Here is an 18,479-nt window from a genome sequence, read left to right on the forward strand (position 1 = left end):
GGAAACATTGGAGTCAACATGGGCCAGCATCCCTGTGGAATGCTTTATACACCTTGTAGAATCCATGCTCCAATGAATTGAAGCTGTTCTGATGGCAAAAAAAGGATGCAACTCAATATTAGGAAGGTGTTCCTATTGTTTGGTATACTCCTCCATATTATCATGTGTGTATGACAAATAAACAAAGTAGAACTGAGAAGGAAAGGAGGAGGTTAGCCAGAAAGGCAGGGGAAAGATGGCCAGCTTTGTGGTGAGATTGTAGGTGAACACATTGAAAATACATAGGCACTTAAATGATGTGTCCTCAAATGTTATGTCATCTAAAAGTCTCATATTAGCTGGTAGAACTGATGAAATTAATCATAGATGTCTGATAACCTATTCCATTCTACAGGTAATTGGTTTTGGCTCGTGTCTCTTTATATTCATATATTTACAGTACCAGTCAAAAGTTTGAACACACCTTCTCATTCAAGGGGTTTTCTTTATTTTCTACGATGTTCTGCATTGTATAATAATAGTGAAGACATCAAAACTATGAAATAACACATATGGAATCATGTGGTAACCAAAAAAGTGTTAAACAAATGAAAATATATTTTATTGCATTTCAATTAACAGGTGTGCCATGTTAAAAGTTAATTTGTGGAATTTATTTCCTAAATGCGTTTGAGCCAATTAGTCATGTTGTGACAAGGTATGGGTGGTATACAGAAGATACAGTAGCCCTATTTGGTGAAAGACCAAGTCCATATTATGGCAAGAACAGCTCAAATAAGCAAAGCGAAATGACAGTCCATCATTACTTTAAGACATGAAGGTAAGTCAATGCGGAAAATCTCAAGAACTTTGAGTGCAGCGGATAAATTCATTTGAATTACCAGCCTCAGAAATTACAGCCCAAATAAATGCTTCACAGAGTTCAAGTAACAGACACATCTCAACATCAACTGTTCAAAGGAGACTGCATGAATCAGGCCTTCGTGGTCAAATTGCTGCAAAGAAACCACTACTAAAGGACGCCAATAATAAGAAGAGACTTGCTTGGGCCAAGAAACACGAGCAATGGACATTAGACTGGTGTAAATCTGTCCTTTGGTCTGATAAGACCAAATGTGACTTTTTTTGTGAGACGCAGAGTAGGTGAACGGATGATCTCAGCAAGTGTGGTTCCCTCCATGAAGCATGGAGGAGGTGGTGTGGGGGTGCTTTGCTGGTGACACTGTCTGTGATTTATTTAGAATTCAAGGCACACTTAACCAGCATGGCAACCACAGCGTTCTACAGCAATATGCCATACCATTTGGTTTGCGCTTAGTGGGACTTTCATTTGTTTTTCAAAAGGAAAATGACCCAACACATCTCCAGGCTGTGTAAGGGCTATTTGACCAAGAAGGAGAGTGATGTACTGCTGCATCGGATGACCTGGCCTCCACAATCACCCGATCTCAACACAATTGAGATGGTTTGGAAGGAGTCGGACTGCAGAGTGAAGGAAAAACATCCAAGAAGTGCTCAGCATGTGTGGGAACTCCTTCAAGACTGTTGGAAAAGCATTCCAGGTGAAGCTGGTTGAGAGAATGCAGGGAGTGTGCAAAGCTTTCAAGGCAAAGGGTGGCTACTTTGAAGAATCTAAAATCTATTTTGATGTGTTTAACACTTTTTTGCTTACTACATGATTCCATATGTGTTATTTTATAGTTCACTATTATTCTACAATAAAGAAAAAACCTTGAATGAGTAGGTGTCCAAACTTTTGACTGGTACTGTATATTATACACTGGGTATACAAAACATTGAGAATACCTGCTCTTTCAAATAAAATTTTATTGGTCACTTACACATGGTTAGCAGATGTTATGTTTCTAGTTCCAACAGTGCAGCAGTATCTAACAGGTAATTTCTAACAATTCCACAGCAAAATCTAATATCTAACATATTCCACAACAAAACCTAATATCTAATAAATCCACAACAAAACCTAATATCTAACAAATTCCGCAACAAAACCTAATATCTAACAAATTCCACAACAAAACCTAATATCTAATCATTCCGCAACAAAACCCAATATCTAACAAATTCCACAACAAAACCTAATACACACAATCTAGTAAAGGAATGGAATGAGAATAAATAAATATGAAATATATGGATGAGCAGTGACAGAGCGGCTAAGATGCAATATATAGTCTCAATCTGATGAGTTTGGAGGGCACTATGGTGTTGAATGCTGAGCTGTAGTCAATGAACAGCATTCTCACATAGGTATTCATCTTGTCCAGATGGGATAGGGCAGTGTGCAGTGTGATGGCGATTGCATCGTCTGTGGACCTCTTTCCATGACGTAGACTGACCAGGTGAATCCAGGTGAAAGCTATGATCCCTTATTGATGTCACTTGTTAAATTCATTTCAATCAATGTAGGTGAAGGTGAGGAGACAGGTTAAAGGAGGACGGGCTCATTTAATGGCTGGAACGGTATGAATGGAAGGGTATCAAACATTATATATATGGAAACCACGTTCGACTCCATTCCATTGATGCCATTCCAGCCATTACAATGAGCCGGTCTTCCTATAGCTCCTCCTCTGGTGGGCACCTACATCCAGGACGTCCTTCCCAGCGGTGCCTGTGTCCTCCAATGAGCTTTCAGCGACACATACTATAGTAGGGATCAGAACCTGAGAAAGTGGTATTTCATTAGTTATCTGACCTGTTCCTCATGGAGGTTCATTTATTTAGGTATATTACATACCCCAGGAAGACTGTGACTGACATAGACAGGGAGACACTCCCTATGAGGGAGAACACATCACAAGATAACACTATTTTGAATACCAACTTCCTTTGATATGGCAGATTGTTATGTAATGCACTGTTTCAAAATTCCAGTCCTTAGGCAACCCCAACAGTCCTCATTTTTATTGTAACCCTGGACAAGCACACCTGATTCAACTTGTCAACTAATCAACAAGCCCTAAATGAGTTGAACGTGGTTTGTCCCGGGCAACAACAAAATGTGTTCTGTTGAGGGTACTGGAGGACTTGGCAAACATTGCTGTAATACATATAGCTAGGTTTCCAGGCTTGTTGTTCACAGCAGGTAGATATTTGTTAAATAGATGGTAAACTGTGATTCTATGTCATAGTGAGCGATTTTTGCAATACTAGTGGTAGTGAAATTAGTTATTAATTATACATTTGTGACAGGTACTGTATGGATCTTTGAAATTGATAGAGATTAGTGACAATCGTGTACACGGTTGTTGTGAGTTACAAGGTGTAGCAGCTACAATGGGCAAGAAGAACTACATAAAACCTGAGCAAAATATGACATTTTATTCTATTTTATTCCAAAAACAACAACCTCTGCATTTAAAATAAGAACCAATTGTTTATAACAATGTAACTTATCATTGACAATACAGTGTATTATGTATTATCAATCCATTTGATGTACAAAATCAAAAGGTATGGGCCCTCACTCCTCAAACAGGACATCCTGGACAATGCTTTCATCACAGGAAAACAGACAGTTTCCAGACAGACAGTATGGTATACAGTAGGTAATACTGTTCTCACATTGTGAAATATGCATATATTATATATAACCAGAGAACGTCAGGCAAAAAAGTGAAAACGCATGTTGTTGACATCTTTCAGTAGCCAAAAGATATGAGAGTGAGATTTTCCACTGCAAACACAAAGGAAGCTTATTGGCAAAGAATGATGTGGTCCAATGACAAGGGGACAAGACATCCTTAGATATGTCCAAAAATGTTGTCAGAGTACTCAAAAAAGAGCAAGCATTCAACAAATGTATTGCAAATAGCAACGCTTTAATAAAGAGGGGTTTTGCAGACTAATGTCTGGCTAGCTATAGGTGATGCATGTCATTCACATTCATGTTGTTTCACAAACGAATGGTCTCACAACGGATTTGATAGCGCTTCCGAATGCAACACAGACGTCTGGATATCTGGTGGGACAAACATTTATGAATTCCAATGGATGCTTCTGTAAAGAGGTAAGTAAAAATATTGTTTTGCAAACACACGGTAAGTGCAATTTCACACATGATCATGCTTTTTACCGGGCACACAAGTCAATAAAAAGACAACACTAATCATGCATAAAGACTTGTGTCTCTGAAATCAAATTCCTTCAAATTGGATATCAGCAATGTGACCTTGAGAAAAGCTGCGCTTGATGACTTTGGTGCAAAATGTTCCTGTACGGACTGAGAGGACAGTGTCCACTGCCACAATGAAGACACTCTTGGTAGACAAGTTGTGATACTGTTGAACCCAACCCCCATCCCTCATCAAGATGTAGACAAACATTACAGACGAACAGCCCATCACATCTCCAAACACAATAACCCCACCACAGACACAGCTATAACAACCCATGGCATCTCCATGGGCCATCACTTACAGAGAACACATCAAAAACACGTGAGGTTATATACAGAGGACAGCAGAACGGTCAGAATTGGTCTATGGGACTGCACAAACTTGCATGAAACCATTTAACTGACACAGAGGACATTGAGACTGAACTACAACGTTTCTAATAACATCTACACAATGTGGGCTGGTCACAGATCAGAATGCAGTAGTCCGACAGGCCAATGATTAGCAGAATGAGAGGCTCTAATAGCAATCTAACAGACGACGAACATGTATTGAGACACGTTACGACACTTGACTACTCATTGCTGAATACACGCTACCGGATTGCCTAGATGACTTCAGTGACCTCATTGACCTCGGAGGACCCAGGAGCTGGGAGGCCTCGTGGAGGATCACTACCCTGTTTAACTCACGGGGAAGGCATGGACATAGAGAAACACAATCAATAGAAAACAAAGCTTTCCCCAGCCCCTTCGACTGTACATCCCAGCAAGGGTTTTAGTTTTGTGCAGTAGAACGCTCACCCCTCCAAGGTTTGTGCTATATATGCTGTCTGTCACCGTTAGTTCTTTTGGGAGTTTGACGGACATGACCCTTGATCACATTTACAGATCCCTGTACTTCCTCCTCACTTGTCCCCTGCCTTCAGCTAAAGATCCGGACAGGCTAGGCTCTCTCTGGGGCTGGAGTTAGCAACGGTATGTCAGATAGTTGCTGATTCACTAGAGCGAGTGTCAGTTTCACTGTCTCAGGACGCAGTCTCAGAAAGAGCTCCTCAACAACATTCCCCAGTGGTTGGTGAGGAGCTACACTACAATAACTGCCACTCAGAAACACAACCACTCAGTAGGCCTCAACCTGGAGCAGTACAGTTAGCTGGAGAAGAAAAACAAAGAACGCACTCTCCCAACGTTTACTCACAGACAGGGCAAGACTGGTAGGACCATTACAAGAACAGCACATCTATCTATAAAACGCAACCAGTTTCAAAGAGCAGAATCTGTTGTAGCAGCTCAAGAAACATGGATCATATAAAACAACCTCAAGCAGAGCGAACAATGGACGGGACAGCAGAGGCAGAATGTGTTATGACGTTACATATGGAATGATGAGTGGGGCTTCTTCATTGCTTTCATAGGAGTAATACTTTCAGTTTGTGGATGTATGTAGACATGTGAACCAGCAGTGGCCAGTCAATGCCATGCAGACCACAGCTTTCACAGGAACCCATGAAAACAATACACAATAGCCTTTGTACATTTAGATGTCTGAGTGCTACCTAACCCTCAGATAGATACACAGTACATACACACAACATGTGTCTCCAAGCCATTTATCCAAGGTCTTGCTACAACTGGCTGTGGAATCTGCAGTTAACAACAAAATGGAATGAATACTGATGGTGGTGTACATTGATTTAAATACACACAAAAAAAGGACACACTTATCCATGTTACAACGATGGCAACAGCAACTCTGACAGGAAGTTGGAGAGGAAAGACGTAGCGGTACTGTAGTGGTTTGTATGAGATGCTAAGTGGACAATGCGCATGTAGACATTGATTAAAGTGTGTGCAAACTCTTAGAGAAAGAGATAGACACCGGTGGATAGGGGCTGGCAGTTGTCTGGAATTCACTACAAATGGCCAAGCTCCAAACTGGAATACAGCAGTCATCATACCAGGGGTTCAACTGACAGAACATTACCCATTCAAATGATCAAATTAAATACAGAATGAATGTGAGCTGTGACTTTTCAAAAGACTTGGATGGGACTATCAGTCATGATACACAATGTGACAGAGGTTCTATTCCACAGAGGCCGCTGAAAGAGCACGGACACCAACACATCTCCAGTCTGTCTCCACCCCGATCTTCTGCTCCTCTATCTTGCATTGTATTTGGTTCTGGATTGGTTTGTTTTGTCTCTCTGCTTTGCTGCCATGGTAAAATAATCCCGGTCCTACATGAAGTGCATCTGCATAGGAAAATAAGCCTGTTACGGTTTAATAACAGATAATTCAGTGTAAGAAACAAAACAGTACGGTAACACTACAAAAAGTGAATATAGTAACAAGATCTTACATTATTCCAGAACCTACTGGCAAACCAACACTAATTGGCATTGACAAATGAAGTATTAAACAGTAAGTGATACATTCTAAAAGGAGCAGAGACAGGATTAGAAGTATGATTATGATGATTAACTTGAGGCCTCTTAGCTGATGCCTCGAATCATGATTCACATAACAGAAGTAGTTAGGGAGAGGACAGTGAGGAGAGAGGACAGTGGGGAGAGGACAGTGGAGAGAGGACAGTGGAGAGAGGACAGTGAGGAGTGGAGAGAGGACAGTGAGGAGAGGAGAGAGGACAGTGAGGAGAGGAGAGAGGACAGTGAGGAGAGGAGAGAGGACAGTGAGGAGAGAGGACAGTGAGGAGAGAGGACAGTGAGGAGTGGAGAGAGGACAGTGAGGAGAGGACAGCGAGGAGAGGACAGTGAGGAGTGGAGAGAGGACAGTGAGGAGTGGAGAGAGGACAGTGAGGAGTGGAGAGAGGACAGTGAGGAGAGAGGACAGTGAGGAGTGGAGAGAGGACAGTGAGGAGTGGAGAGAGGACAGTGAGGAGTGGAGAGAGGACAGTGAGGAGTGGAGAGAGGACAGTGAGGAGAGGACAGTGAGGAGTGGAGAGGACAGTGAGGAGTGGAGAGAGGACAGTGAGGAGAGAGGACAGTGAGGAGAGAGGACAGTGAGGAGAGGGAGAGAGGACAGTGAGGAGTGGAGAGAGGACAGTGAGGAGTGGGAGAGAGGACAGTGAGGAGTGGAGAGAGGACAGTGAGGAGTGGAGAGAGGACAGTGAGGAGTGGAGAGAGGACAGTGAGGAGAGGAGAGAGGACAGTGAGGAGAGGACAGTGAGGAGTGGAGAGAGGACAGTGAGGAGTGGAGAGAGGACAGTGAGGAGGGGAGAGGACAGTGAGGAGAGGACAGTGAGGAGTGGAGAGAGGACAGTGAGGAGTGGAGAGAGGACAGTGAGGAGTGGAGAGAGGACAGTGAGGAGTGGAGAGAGGACAGTGAGGAGAGAGGGGAGAGGACAGTGAGGAGAGGACAGTGAGGAGTGGAGAGAGGACAGTGAGGAGTGGAGAGAGGACAGTGAGGAGTGAGGACAGTGAGGAGAGAGGACAGTGGGGAGAGGAGAGAGGACAGTGAGGAGTGGAGAGAGGACAGTGAGGAGTGGAGAGAGGACAGTGAGGAGGAGTGGAGAGAGGACAGTGGAGAGAGGACAGTGAGGAGAGAAGAGAGGACAGTGAGGAGTGGAGAGAGGACAGTGAGGACAGTGAGGAGTGGAGAGAGGACAGTGAGGAGTGGAGAGAGGACAGTGAGGAGTGGAGAGAGGACAGTGGGTAGTGGAGAGAGGACAGTGGGAGTGGAGAGAGGACAGTGGGGAGTGGAGAGAGGACAGTGGGGAGTGGAGAGAGGACAGTGAGGAGTGGAGAGAGGACAGTGAGGAGTGGAGAGAGGACAGTGAGGAGTGGAGAGAGGACAGTGAGGAGTGGAGAGAGGACAGTGGAGAGAGGAGAGAGGACAGTGAGGAGTGGAGAGAGGACAGTGAGGAGTGGAGAGAGGACAGTGAGGACAGTGAGGAGAGAGGACAGTGAGGAGTGGAGAGAGGACAGTGAGGAGTGGAGAGAGGACAGTGAGGAGAGGAGAGAGGACAGTGAGGAGAGGAGAGAGGACAGTGGGGATTGGACAGTGAGGAGAGAGGACAGTGAGGATTGGAGAGAGGACAGTGAGGATTGGACAGTGAGGAGAGAGGAGAGAGGACAGTGAGGATTGGACAGTGAGGAGTGGAGAGAGGACAGTGAGAAGTGGAGAGAGGACAGTGAGGATTGGACAGTGAGGAGAGAGGAGAGAGGACAGTGAGGAGATGAGAGAGGACAGTGAGGATTGGACAGTGAGGAGAGAGGAGAGAGGACAGTGAGGAGAGGAGAGAGGACAGTGAGGAGAGGAGAGAGGACAGTGAGGATTGGACAGTGAGGAGAGAGGACAGTGAGGAGATGAGAGAGGACAGTGATGAGAAGACAGTGAGGAGTGGAGAGAGGACAGTGAGGAGAGAAGAGAGGACAGTGAGGAGAGGAGAGAGGACAGTGAGGAGAGGAGAGAGGACAGTGAGGAGAGGAGAGAGGACAGTGAGGAGAGAGGACAGTGAGGAGAGAGGACAGTGAGGAGTGGAGAGAGGACAGTGAGGAGAGGAGAGAGGACAGTGAGGAGAGGAGAGAGGACAGTGAGAGAGGACAGTGAGGAGTGGAGAGAGGACAGTGAGGAGAGGAGAGAGGACAGTGAGGAGAGGAGAGAGGACAGTGAGGAGAGGAGAGAGGACAGTGAGGAGAGGAGAGAGGACAGTGAGGAGAGGAGAGAGGACAGTGAGGAGAGGAGAGAGGAGAGGAGAGAGGACAGTGAGGAGAGGAGAGAGGACAGTGACCATGGAGAGAGGACAGTGAGGAGAGGAGAGGACAGTGAGGAGAGGGGAGAGAGGACAGTGAGGAGAGGAGAGAGGACAGTGAGGAGTGGAGAGAGGACAGTGAGGAGAGGAGAGAGGACAGTAAGGAGAGGAGAGAGGACAGTGATGAGAGGACAGTGAGGAGTGGAGAGAGGACAGGAGAGAGGACAGTGAGGAGAGGAGAGAGGACAGTGAGGAGTGGAGAGAGGACAGTGAGGAGAGGAGAGAGGACAGTGAGGAGAGGAGAGAGGACAGTGATGACAGGACAGTGAGGAGTGGAGAGAGGACAGTGAGGAGTGGAGAGAGGACAGTGAGGAGAGGACAGTGAGGAGAGGAGACAGCAAGAAGTAGACAGTAAAGAGAGGACAGTGTAGAGAGGACAGTAAAGAGAGGACAGTGTAGAGAGGACAGTAAAGAGAGGACAGTGGGGATTACCTGGGCTCCTGGCATGGGGGCAAATGGATTGGTGTGTCGCAGGACAGGCTGGTTGTACATCATAGACTGTGGTGCCATCATAGGGACTCCACCCATCTGCCCCATCTGATGAGGAGGCATCTACAACGGGGGGAGGAGGACAAAATGTCACCTGAGGATCAGTGGTCTTTGTGTGCAGATTCCCCTTTATTGTTAGGCCTGGGTACTGTACCATGGTGTAGATCATTCCTTATTGTTAGGCCTGGGTACTGTACCATGGTGCAGATCATTCCTTATTGTTAGGCCTGGGTATTGTACCATGGTGCAGATCATTCCTTATTGTTAGGCCTGGGTACTGTACCATGGTGCAGATCATTCCTTATTGTTAGGCCTGGGTACTGTATTATAGTGCAGATCATTCCTTATTGTTAGGCCTGGGTACTGTACCTTGGTGCAGATCATTCCTTATTGTTAGGCCTGGGTACTGTACCATGGTGCAGATCATTCCTTATTGTTAGGCCTGGGTACTGTACCATGGTGCAGATCATTCCTTATTGTTAGGCCTGGGTATTGTACCATGGTGCAGATCATTCCTTATTGTTAGGCCTGGGTACTGTACCATGGTGCAGATCATTCCTTATTGTTAGGCCTGGGTACTGTACCATGGTGCAGATCATTCCTTATTATTAGGCCTGGGTACTGTACCATGGTGCAGATCATTCCTTATTGTTAGGCCTGGGTACTGTACCATGGTGCAGATCATTCCTTATTGTTAGGCCTGGGTACTGTACCATGGTGCAGATCATTCCTTATTGTTAGGCCTGGGTACTGTACCATGGTGTAGATCATTCCTTATTGTTAGGCCTGGGTACTGTACCATGGTGCAGATCATTCCTTATTGTTAGGCCTGGGTACTGTACCATGGTGTAGATCATTCCTTATTATTAGGCCTGGGTACTGTACCATGGTGCAGATCATTCCTTATTGTTAGGCCTGGGTACTGTACCATGGTGTAGATCATTCCTTATTGTTAGGCCTGGGTACTGTACCATGGTGCAGATCATTCCTTATTGTTAGGCCTGAGTACTGTACCATGGTGTAGATCATTCCTTATTGTTAGGCCTGGGTACTGTACCATGGTGCAGATCATTCCTTATTGTTAGGCCTGGGTACTGTACCATGGTGCAGATCATTCCTTATTGTTAGGCCTGAGTACTGTACCATGGTGCAGATCATTCCTTACCATTCCATAAACAGGCAGTTGCTGTGTCGTCATGGGAAAAGCGACTGGTGCTGGAGCCTATGGAAAGAAAGGGTCAAGTGGAACAATGCAAGACTAGAAGAACAGACTGAGGAATGCACTACAGGTACTCCCTCTACAGATATTCATGTACTTACATAGCCAGTATAGATCATTCCATTCTGCAGCATGAGGGTAAGAAGAGGAGGAGAAATAGCAGGACATGTAGATGGGAATGGATGGTGGTGGATAATTGAGTGGAAAATGTAAAGAGAAGATGGATGAAAAAATGAAATGAAAAGAGGAGAGAGATAATTAGAGTGCAAACTTATTCAAATATGCAGAGGGAAAATGAGAATTGCCAGCGCCCGAGAGGAGCTGCAATAACCACTTCCATTTTGAAAGATGAGATTTGCAGCAGAATCCCAGTGTGTAATGCGTGCTGTTAGATTTTATAAGGAAAGAGTACATCTAATATCAAAGCCACCTTTTGCATTGCTGGCTTGTCCTTAAAACATTATATTTGGTGAGAGTAAGCAGGATACTCTTTCAACGCCAGGAACCCGTGTTCGATTCCCGCTGGGGCCACCCATATGGAAATGTATGGACATACAGTATGATTAATGTCGCTTTGTATAAAAGCGTCTGATAAATGGCATATATTACATACTATCACTCACCAGCTGTGGTATGGGCATAGCTTGAGGAGCCATGAGTGTGTGGTGGCTCCAGTTGGGGGTGGTGCAGGTGGTTTTGGCCTGCCAGTGAGTCCCCCCTGTGGGCCTCTTCTCTACCAGGTGGGTCCACTGGAGCTCTGGCCTGAGGGGGTGGGGGTTATGTATCAGATCATACTGGACCAATACTGTATTATACTGGATCCAATACAATACTGTATGATACTGTATCCTATACTGTATCCTATACTGTATTATACTGGATCCTATACTGTATTATACTGGATCCAATACTATACTGTATTATACTGGATCCTATACTATATTATACTGGATCCTATACTGTATTATACTGGATCCAATACTATACTGTATTATACTGGATCCAATACTATACTGTATCCTATACTGTATTATACTGGATCCAATACTGTATTATACTGGATCCAATACTGTATTATACTGGATCCAATACTGTATTATACTGGATCCAATACTATAGTGTATTATACTGGATCCAATACTATACTGTATCCTATACTGTATTATACTGGATCCAATACTGTATTATACTGGATCCAATACTGTATTATACTGGATCCAATACTATAGTGTATTATACTGGATCCAATACTATACTGTATCCTATACTGTATTATACTGGATCCAATACTGTATTATACTGGATCCAATACTGTATTATACTGGATCCTATACTATATTATACTGGATCCTATACTGTATTATACTGGATCCAATACTATACTGTATTATACTGGATCCAATACTATACTGTATCCTATACTGTATTATACTGGATCCAATACTGTATTATACTGGATCCAATACTGTATTATACTGGATCCTATACTGTATTATACTGGATCCAATACTGTATTATACTGGATCCAATACTGTATTATACTGGATCCTATACTGTATTATACTGGATCCAATACTATAGTGTATTATACTGGATCCAATACTATAGTGTATTATACTGGATCCAATGCTGTATTATACTGGATCCTATACTGTATCCTATACTGTATGATACTGTATCCTATACTGTATTATACTGGATCCTATACTGTATTATACTGGATCCAATACTATAGTGTATTATACTGGATCCAATACTGTATTATACTGGATCCAATACTATACTGTGTTATACTGGATCCAATACTATACTGTATTATACTGGATCCTATACTGTATCCTTTACTGTATTATACTGGATCCAATACTATACTGTGTTATACTGGATCCAATACTATACTGTATTATACTGGATCCAATACTGTATTATACTGGATCCAATACTGTATTATACTGGATCCAATACTATACTGTATTATACTGGATCCAATACTATACTGTATTATACTGGATCCAATACTGTATTATACTGTATACTATACTGTATTATACTGGATCCAATACTGTATTATACTGTATACTATACTGTATTATACTGGATCCAATACTGTATTATACTGTATACTATACTGTATTATACTGGATCCAATACTGTATTATACTGTATACTATACTGTATTATACTGGATCCAATACTATACTGGATCCAATACTACACTGTATTATACTGGATCCAATACTGTATTATACTGTATACTATACTGTATTACACTGGATCCAATACTATACTGTATTATACTGGATCCAATACTATACTGGATCCAATACTATACTGTATTATACTGGATCCAATACTATACTGTATTATACTGGATCCAATACTATACTGGATCCAATACTATACTGTATTATACTGGATCCAATACTATACTGTATTATACTGGATCCAATACTATACTGTATTATACTGGATCCAATACTATACTGGATCCAATACTATACTGTATTATACTGGATCCAATACTATACTGGATCCAATACTATACTGTATTATACTGGATCCAATACTGTATTATACTGTATACTATACTGTATTATACTGGATCCAATACTATACTGTATTATACTGGATCCAATACTGTATTATACTGTATACTATACTGTATTATACTGGATCCAATACTGTATTATACTGTATACTATACTGTATTATACTGGATCCAATACTGTATTATACTGTATACTATACTGTATTATACTGGATCCAATACTATACTGGATCCAATACTACACTGTATTATACTGGATCCAATACTGTATTATACTGTATACTATACTGTATTACACTGGATCCAATACTATACTGTATTATACTGGATCCAATACTATACTGGATCCAATACTATACTGTATTATACTGGATCCAATACTATACAGAGTAGGGTTATACTGGATCCAATACTATACTGGATCCAATACTATACTGTATTATACTGGATCCAATACTATACTGTATTATACTGGATCCAATACTATAGGGTATTATACTGGATCCAATACTATACTGGATCCAATACTATACTGTATTATACTGGATCCAATACTATACTGGATCCAATACTATACTGTATTATACTGGATCCAATACTATACTGGATCCAATACTATACTGTATTATACTGGATCCAATACTGTATTATACTGTATACTATACTGTATTATACTGGATCCAATACTATACTGTATTATACTGGATCCAATACTGTATTATACTGTATACTATACTGTATTATACTGGATCCAATACTGTATTATACTGTATACTATACTGTATTATACTGGATCCAATACTGTATTATACTGTATACTATACTGTATTATACTGGATCCAATACTATACTGGATCCAATACTATACTGTATTACACTGGATCCAATACTATACTGGATCCAATACTATACTGTATTATACTGGATCCAATATTATACTGTAGATTGTTTGCACATCGGTCCTTTTCAAATAGTATTGACACTCACTTTTTGGCTGGTATTTCTCCGAACTGCAAGTCTGGAAAATGAGCGATTAAGATGTGTTACATGTTCAGATGTTATTACAGACCATATGACCATTTAATTACTACTGAAAAATAAAAGAATATGTGAAGCAACAAGTAAAAGCGAGAGAGACTCACTACCAACGAGGTTGGCTAAAGAGGAGTCCAGGTGGCTGGGTATCATCTTCCCCCCAGAGTGCAGCGGGATCCCAGGGCTGTGGGAGTGGACATGTGTCGGCTGAGCTGGCTTCAGAAGATCCCCTGGGAGCCCCAAACCTGAGGACAGAGACATACAGGGGGATATAGTTTGTTCTCACGAGGAAAGAGTCCAAGAGTGAATGTTTACTGTTCATTTTTGATTGTTTATTTCCCTTTTGTTTATTATCTATTTAACTTGCTTTGGCAATGTAAACATGTTTCCAATGACAATAAAGCCCTTTGAAACTATTTAAGTCAGGTCACACAGAGAGAGGGTCAGAGAGTCAGGTCACACAGAGAGAGGGTCAGAGAGTAATGGTCACACAGAGAGAGGGTCAGAGAGTCAGGTCACACAGAGAGAGGGTCAGAGAGTCAGGTCACAGAGAGAGAGGGTCAGAGAGTCAGGTCAGGTCACACAGAGAGAGGGTCAGGTCACACACACACACACAGAGACAGAGAGACAGAGAGACAGAGAGACAGAGAGAGAGAGAGACAGAGAGAGAGAGAGAGAGAGAGAGAGAGGGTACAGGTTAATAGCCCTAGCCTCAGGCATATTGTAAGGCTATTTCAGTCCTGTCATATTGTAAGGCTATTTCAGTCCTGTCATATTGTAAGGCTATTTCAGTCCTGTCATATTGTAAGGCTATTACAGTCCTGTCATATTGTAAAGCTATTTCAGTCCTGTCATATTGTAAGGCTATTTCAGTCCTGTCATATTGTAAAGCTATTTCAGTCCTGTCATATTGTAAGGCTATTTCAGTCCTGTCATATTGTAAGGCTATTTCAGTCCTGTCATATTGTAAGGCTATTTCAATCCTGTCATATTGTAAGGCTATTTCAATCCTGTCATATTGTAAGGCTATTTCAATCCTGTCATATTGTAAGGCTATTTCAGTCCTGTCATATTGTAAGGCTATTTCAGTCCTGTCATATTGTAAGGCTATTTCAGTCCTGTCATATTGTAAGGCTATTTCAATCCTATCATATTGTAAGGCTATTTCAGTCCTGTCAGCTGTCCAGTAGAAAGCTACAAGCCATGTTGACTCAGCGATCAGAGAGAGAGGGACTCAGCACGAATTGTGTGTTTGTACTGTATGGATGTGTAGTCTGTGGGCCTCACCTCCCCAGGCGTTGCTGTTAGACGGTACAGTGTGTGTTTGTACTGTATGGATGTGTAGTCTGTGAGCCTCACCTCCCCAAGCGTTGCTGTTAGACGGTACAGTGTGTGTTGTCTGGATGGTTGGGTTGTAGGCGGGCTGGACGTTGAATAGGTCGCTGGTGAGGTTTGGCACGCTGGGGAGACAGAGGAGAGAGTCAGACAGCAGAGATAAAAAAAAGATAGCAGAGCAGACCCCTTCAGGGGATGGTTGGGTTGGGGGGTTCCTGATTCACTAATAACCAGAGATAAAAAAGATAGCAGAGCAGACCCCTTCAGGGGAGGGGGGTTCCTATTCACTAATAACCCAACTAATATACTATAAAGTGATTTAGCATGCTCCCATTTTTAATAAGATACATAGAGTAGTTATACAGAGCAAATAAACTGAATGAAACACGACAATTATCAGACAGCGGGTCTGCTTACGTATTTGTACCGGATAGAACAGATGAGTTGGAGAAGAGTTCTGTGGCCCCGCTGCTGGCACTGCCCACTGACTGGGCACTGGGAGAGATGGTGGGTGTCTGCATGTCAATCACCTTGGCTCCCTCATCCTGTGGGACAGACACACAGGAGTGAATCCACATGAGACAAAAGTACGTACAACAGGGCTGGGTTTTACATGTGTTTCCTAATTAGCCTATATACACGAGTACATTATCTGAAAGAACAATGTATAACAAGTGTTTATAATATGTCAATTATAAGCGTTATAATTTATTCTCATTTATATAAGTTGTTCATAGAGTAATGCATTTACATTGTAATGGGTTATTCAAAAAAGTTGTTCTACAGTGGTAGCAGTGACCCTGTCTGACCTGGATGCTGTTCGGGTCCTCCTTCTGTTCCATGAGGCTGAGGGAGATTCCAGTACTGGACAGTGACGATACAGCACTGGTTAAGGTGCTGGCTCTAGAGAGACCACACAGCGCTTGTCAGGGACCACCACGCACACTAACTGTCACACATAGCACTCTGGGACTAACCTCAGGGATCAGAAAAACACTAATAATGTGTCTGACTGTGTGCCTGTATTGTATTTGTATTGTCAAGACAAGACAACTAATGGTGGAGCAGTGACTGATGAATATGTTGATGTGCCAGCTTCAGTGACTGATAAATATGTTGACGTGCCAGCTTCAGTGACTGATGAATATGTTGACGTGCCAGCTTCAGTGACTGATGAATATGTTGACGTGCCAGCTTCAGTGACTGATGAATATGTTGACGTGCCAGCTTCAGTGACTGATAAATATGTTGACGTGCCAGCTTCAGTGACTGATGAATATGTTGACGTGCCAGCTTCAGTGACTGATGAATATGTTGACGTGCCAGCTTCAGTGACTGATAAATATGTTGACGTGCCAGCTTCAGTGACTGATAAATATGTTGACGTGCCAGCTTCAGTGACTGATAAATATGTTGACGTGCCAGCTTCAGTGACTGATAAATATGTTGACGTGCCAGCTTCAGTGACTGATGAATATGTTGACGTGCCAGCTTCAGTGACTGATGAATATGTTGACGTGCCAGCTTCAGTGACTGATGAATATGTTGACGTGCCAGCTTCAGTGACTGATGAATATGTTGACGTGCCAGCTTCAGTGACTGATAAATATGTTGACGTGCCAGCTTCAGTGGCTGATGAATATGTTGACGTGCCAGCTTCAGTGACTGATGAATATGTTGACGTGCCAGCTTCAGTGACTGATAAATATGTTGACGTGCCAGCTTCAGTGACTGATGAATATGTTGACGTGCCAGCTTCAGTGACTGATAAATATGTTGACGTGCCAGCTTCAGTGACTGATAAATATGTTGACGTGCCAGCTTCAGTGACTGATAAATATGTTGACGTGCCAGCTTCAGTGGCTGATGAATATGTTGACGTGCCAGCTTCAGTGACTGATGAATATGTTGAGGTGCCAGCTTCAGTGACTGATAAATATGTTGACGTGCCAGCTTCAGTGACTGATGAATATGTTGACGTGCCAGCTTCAGTGACTGATGAATATGTTGACGTACCAGCTTCAGTGACTGATGAATATGTTGACGTACCAGCTTCAGTGACTGATGAATATGTTGACGTACCAGCTTCAGTGACTGATAAATATGTTGACGTGCCAGCTTCAGTGGCTGATGAATATGTTGACGTACCAGCTTCAGTGACTGATAAATATGTTGACGTGCCAGCTTCAGTGACTGATGAATATGTTGACGTGCCAGCTTCAGTGACTGATGAATATGTTGACGTACCAGCTTCAGTGACTGATGAATATGTTGACGTACCAGCTTCAGTGACTGATGAATATGTTGACGTACCAGCTTCAGTGACTGATAAATATGTTGACGTGCCAGCTTCAGTGACTGATAAATATGTTGAGGTGCCAGCTTCAGTGACTGATGAATATGTTGACGTGCCAGCTTCAGTGAGTGATGAATATGTTGACGTGCCAGCTTCAGTGACTGATGAATATGTTGACGTGCCAGCTTCAGTGACTGATAAATATGTTGACGAGCCAGCTTCAGTGACTGATGAATATGTTGACGTGCCAGCTTCAGTGACTGATGAATATGTTGACGTGCCAGCATTAGTGTAAATGCCTCCTTCAGACTCAAAGTGTTACCTGGTGTCTGTGGAGAGCTCCTTGGTTCTCCTCCCCTCCAGAGAGGCCAGATGCTGCTCCAGAGCTTCCAGGAGGCTGCTCGGGGCCTGATTGAGAAAGGGGGGGTGAAGTAACAATACTTTACCAATGGGAGAACAGCATTGTGTAGAAAAATTGGGAAAACACACACACACACACACACATACACTCACTCACAGGTGTGGTGCGCACACATTTTTGCACGCACAAGCACACAGACACACACACACAGACACACGCGCACACACAGAGCCAAATAACACATTGTTCAGCATAGTCTCCATATTTGCAGCTAGTTTTAC

General features: G+C 42.9%; 1 protein-coding gene across 7 annotated transcripts in view; it reads right to left on the reverse strand.

Moving 5' to 3' along the window:
• Positions 1–3,327: 3,327 nt before the first annotated feature.
• The window catches only part of LOC118384971 (phosphatidylinositol-binding clathrin assembly protein), a 29,445-nt gene continuing 14,293 nt past the window's right edge, over positions 3,328–18,479 (reverse strand). For 4 of the 7 annotated variants that reach the window (XM_052520741.1, XM_052520740.1, XM_052520739.1 and 1 more), the window contains 11 exons: positions 18,160–18,245; positions 16,351–16,444; positions 15,959–16,086; positions 15,566–15,666; positions 14,314–14,451; positions 14,159–14,189; positions 11,247–11,385; positions 10,725–10,748; positions 10,570–10,626; positions 9,348–9,467; positions 3,328–6,414 (listed from right to left, as the gene is read on the reverse strand). In XM_052520741.1, coding sequence (XP_052376701.1) covers positions 6,382–6,414; positions 9,348–9,467; positions 10,570–10,626; positions 10,725–10,748; positions 11,247–11,385; positions 14,159–14,189; positions 14,314–14,451; positions 15,566–15,666; positions 15,959–16,086; positions 16,351–16,444; positions 18,160–18,245 — 951 coding nt within the window. In that variant the 3' untranslated portion in view covers positions 3,328–6,381. The other 3 variants (XM_052520737.1, XM_052520738.1, XR_008139001.1) reach the window with 3 other exon arrangements.

The sequence above is a fragment of the Oncorhynchus keta genome, chromosome 6, assembly GCF_023373465.1.
Source record: "Oncorhynchus keta strain PuntledgeMale-10-30-2019 chromosome 6, Oket_V2, whole genome shotgun sequence".
Lineage (NCBI taxonomy): Eukaryota > Metazoa > Chordata > Actinopteri > Salmoniformes > Salmonidae > Oncorhynchus > Oncorhynchus keta.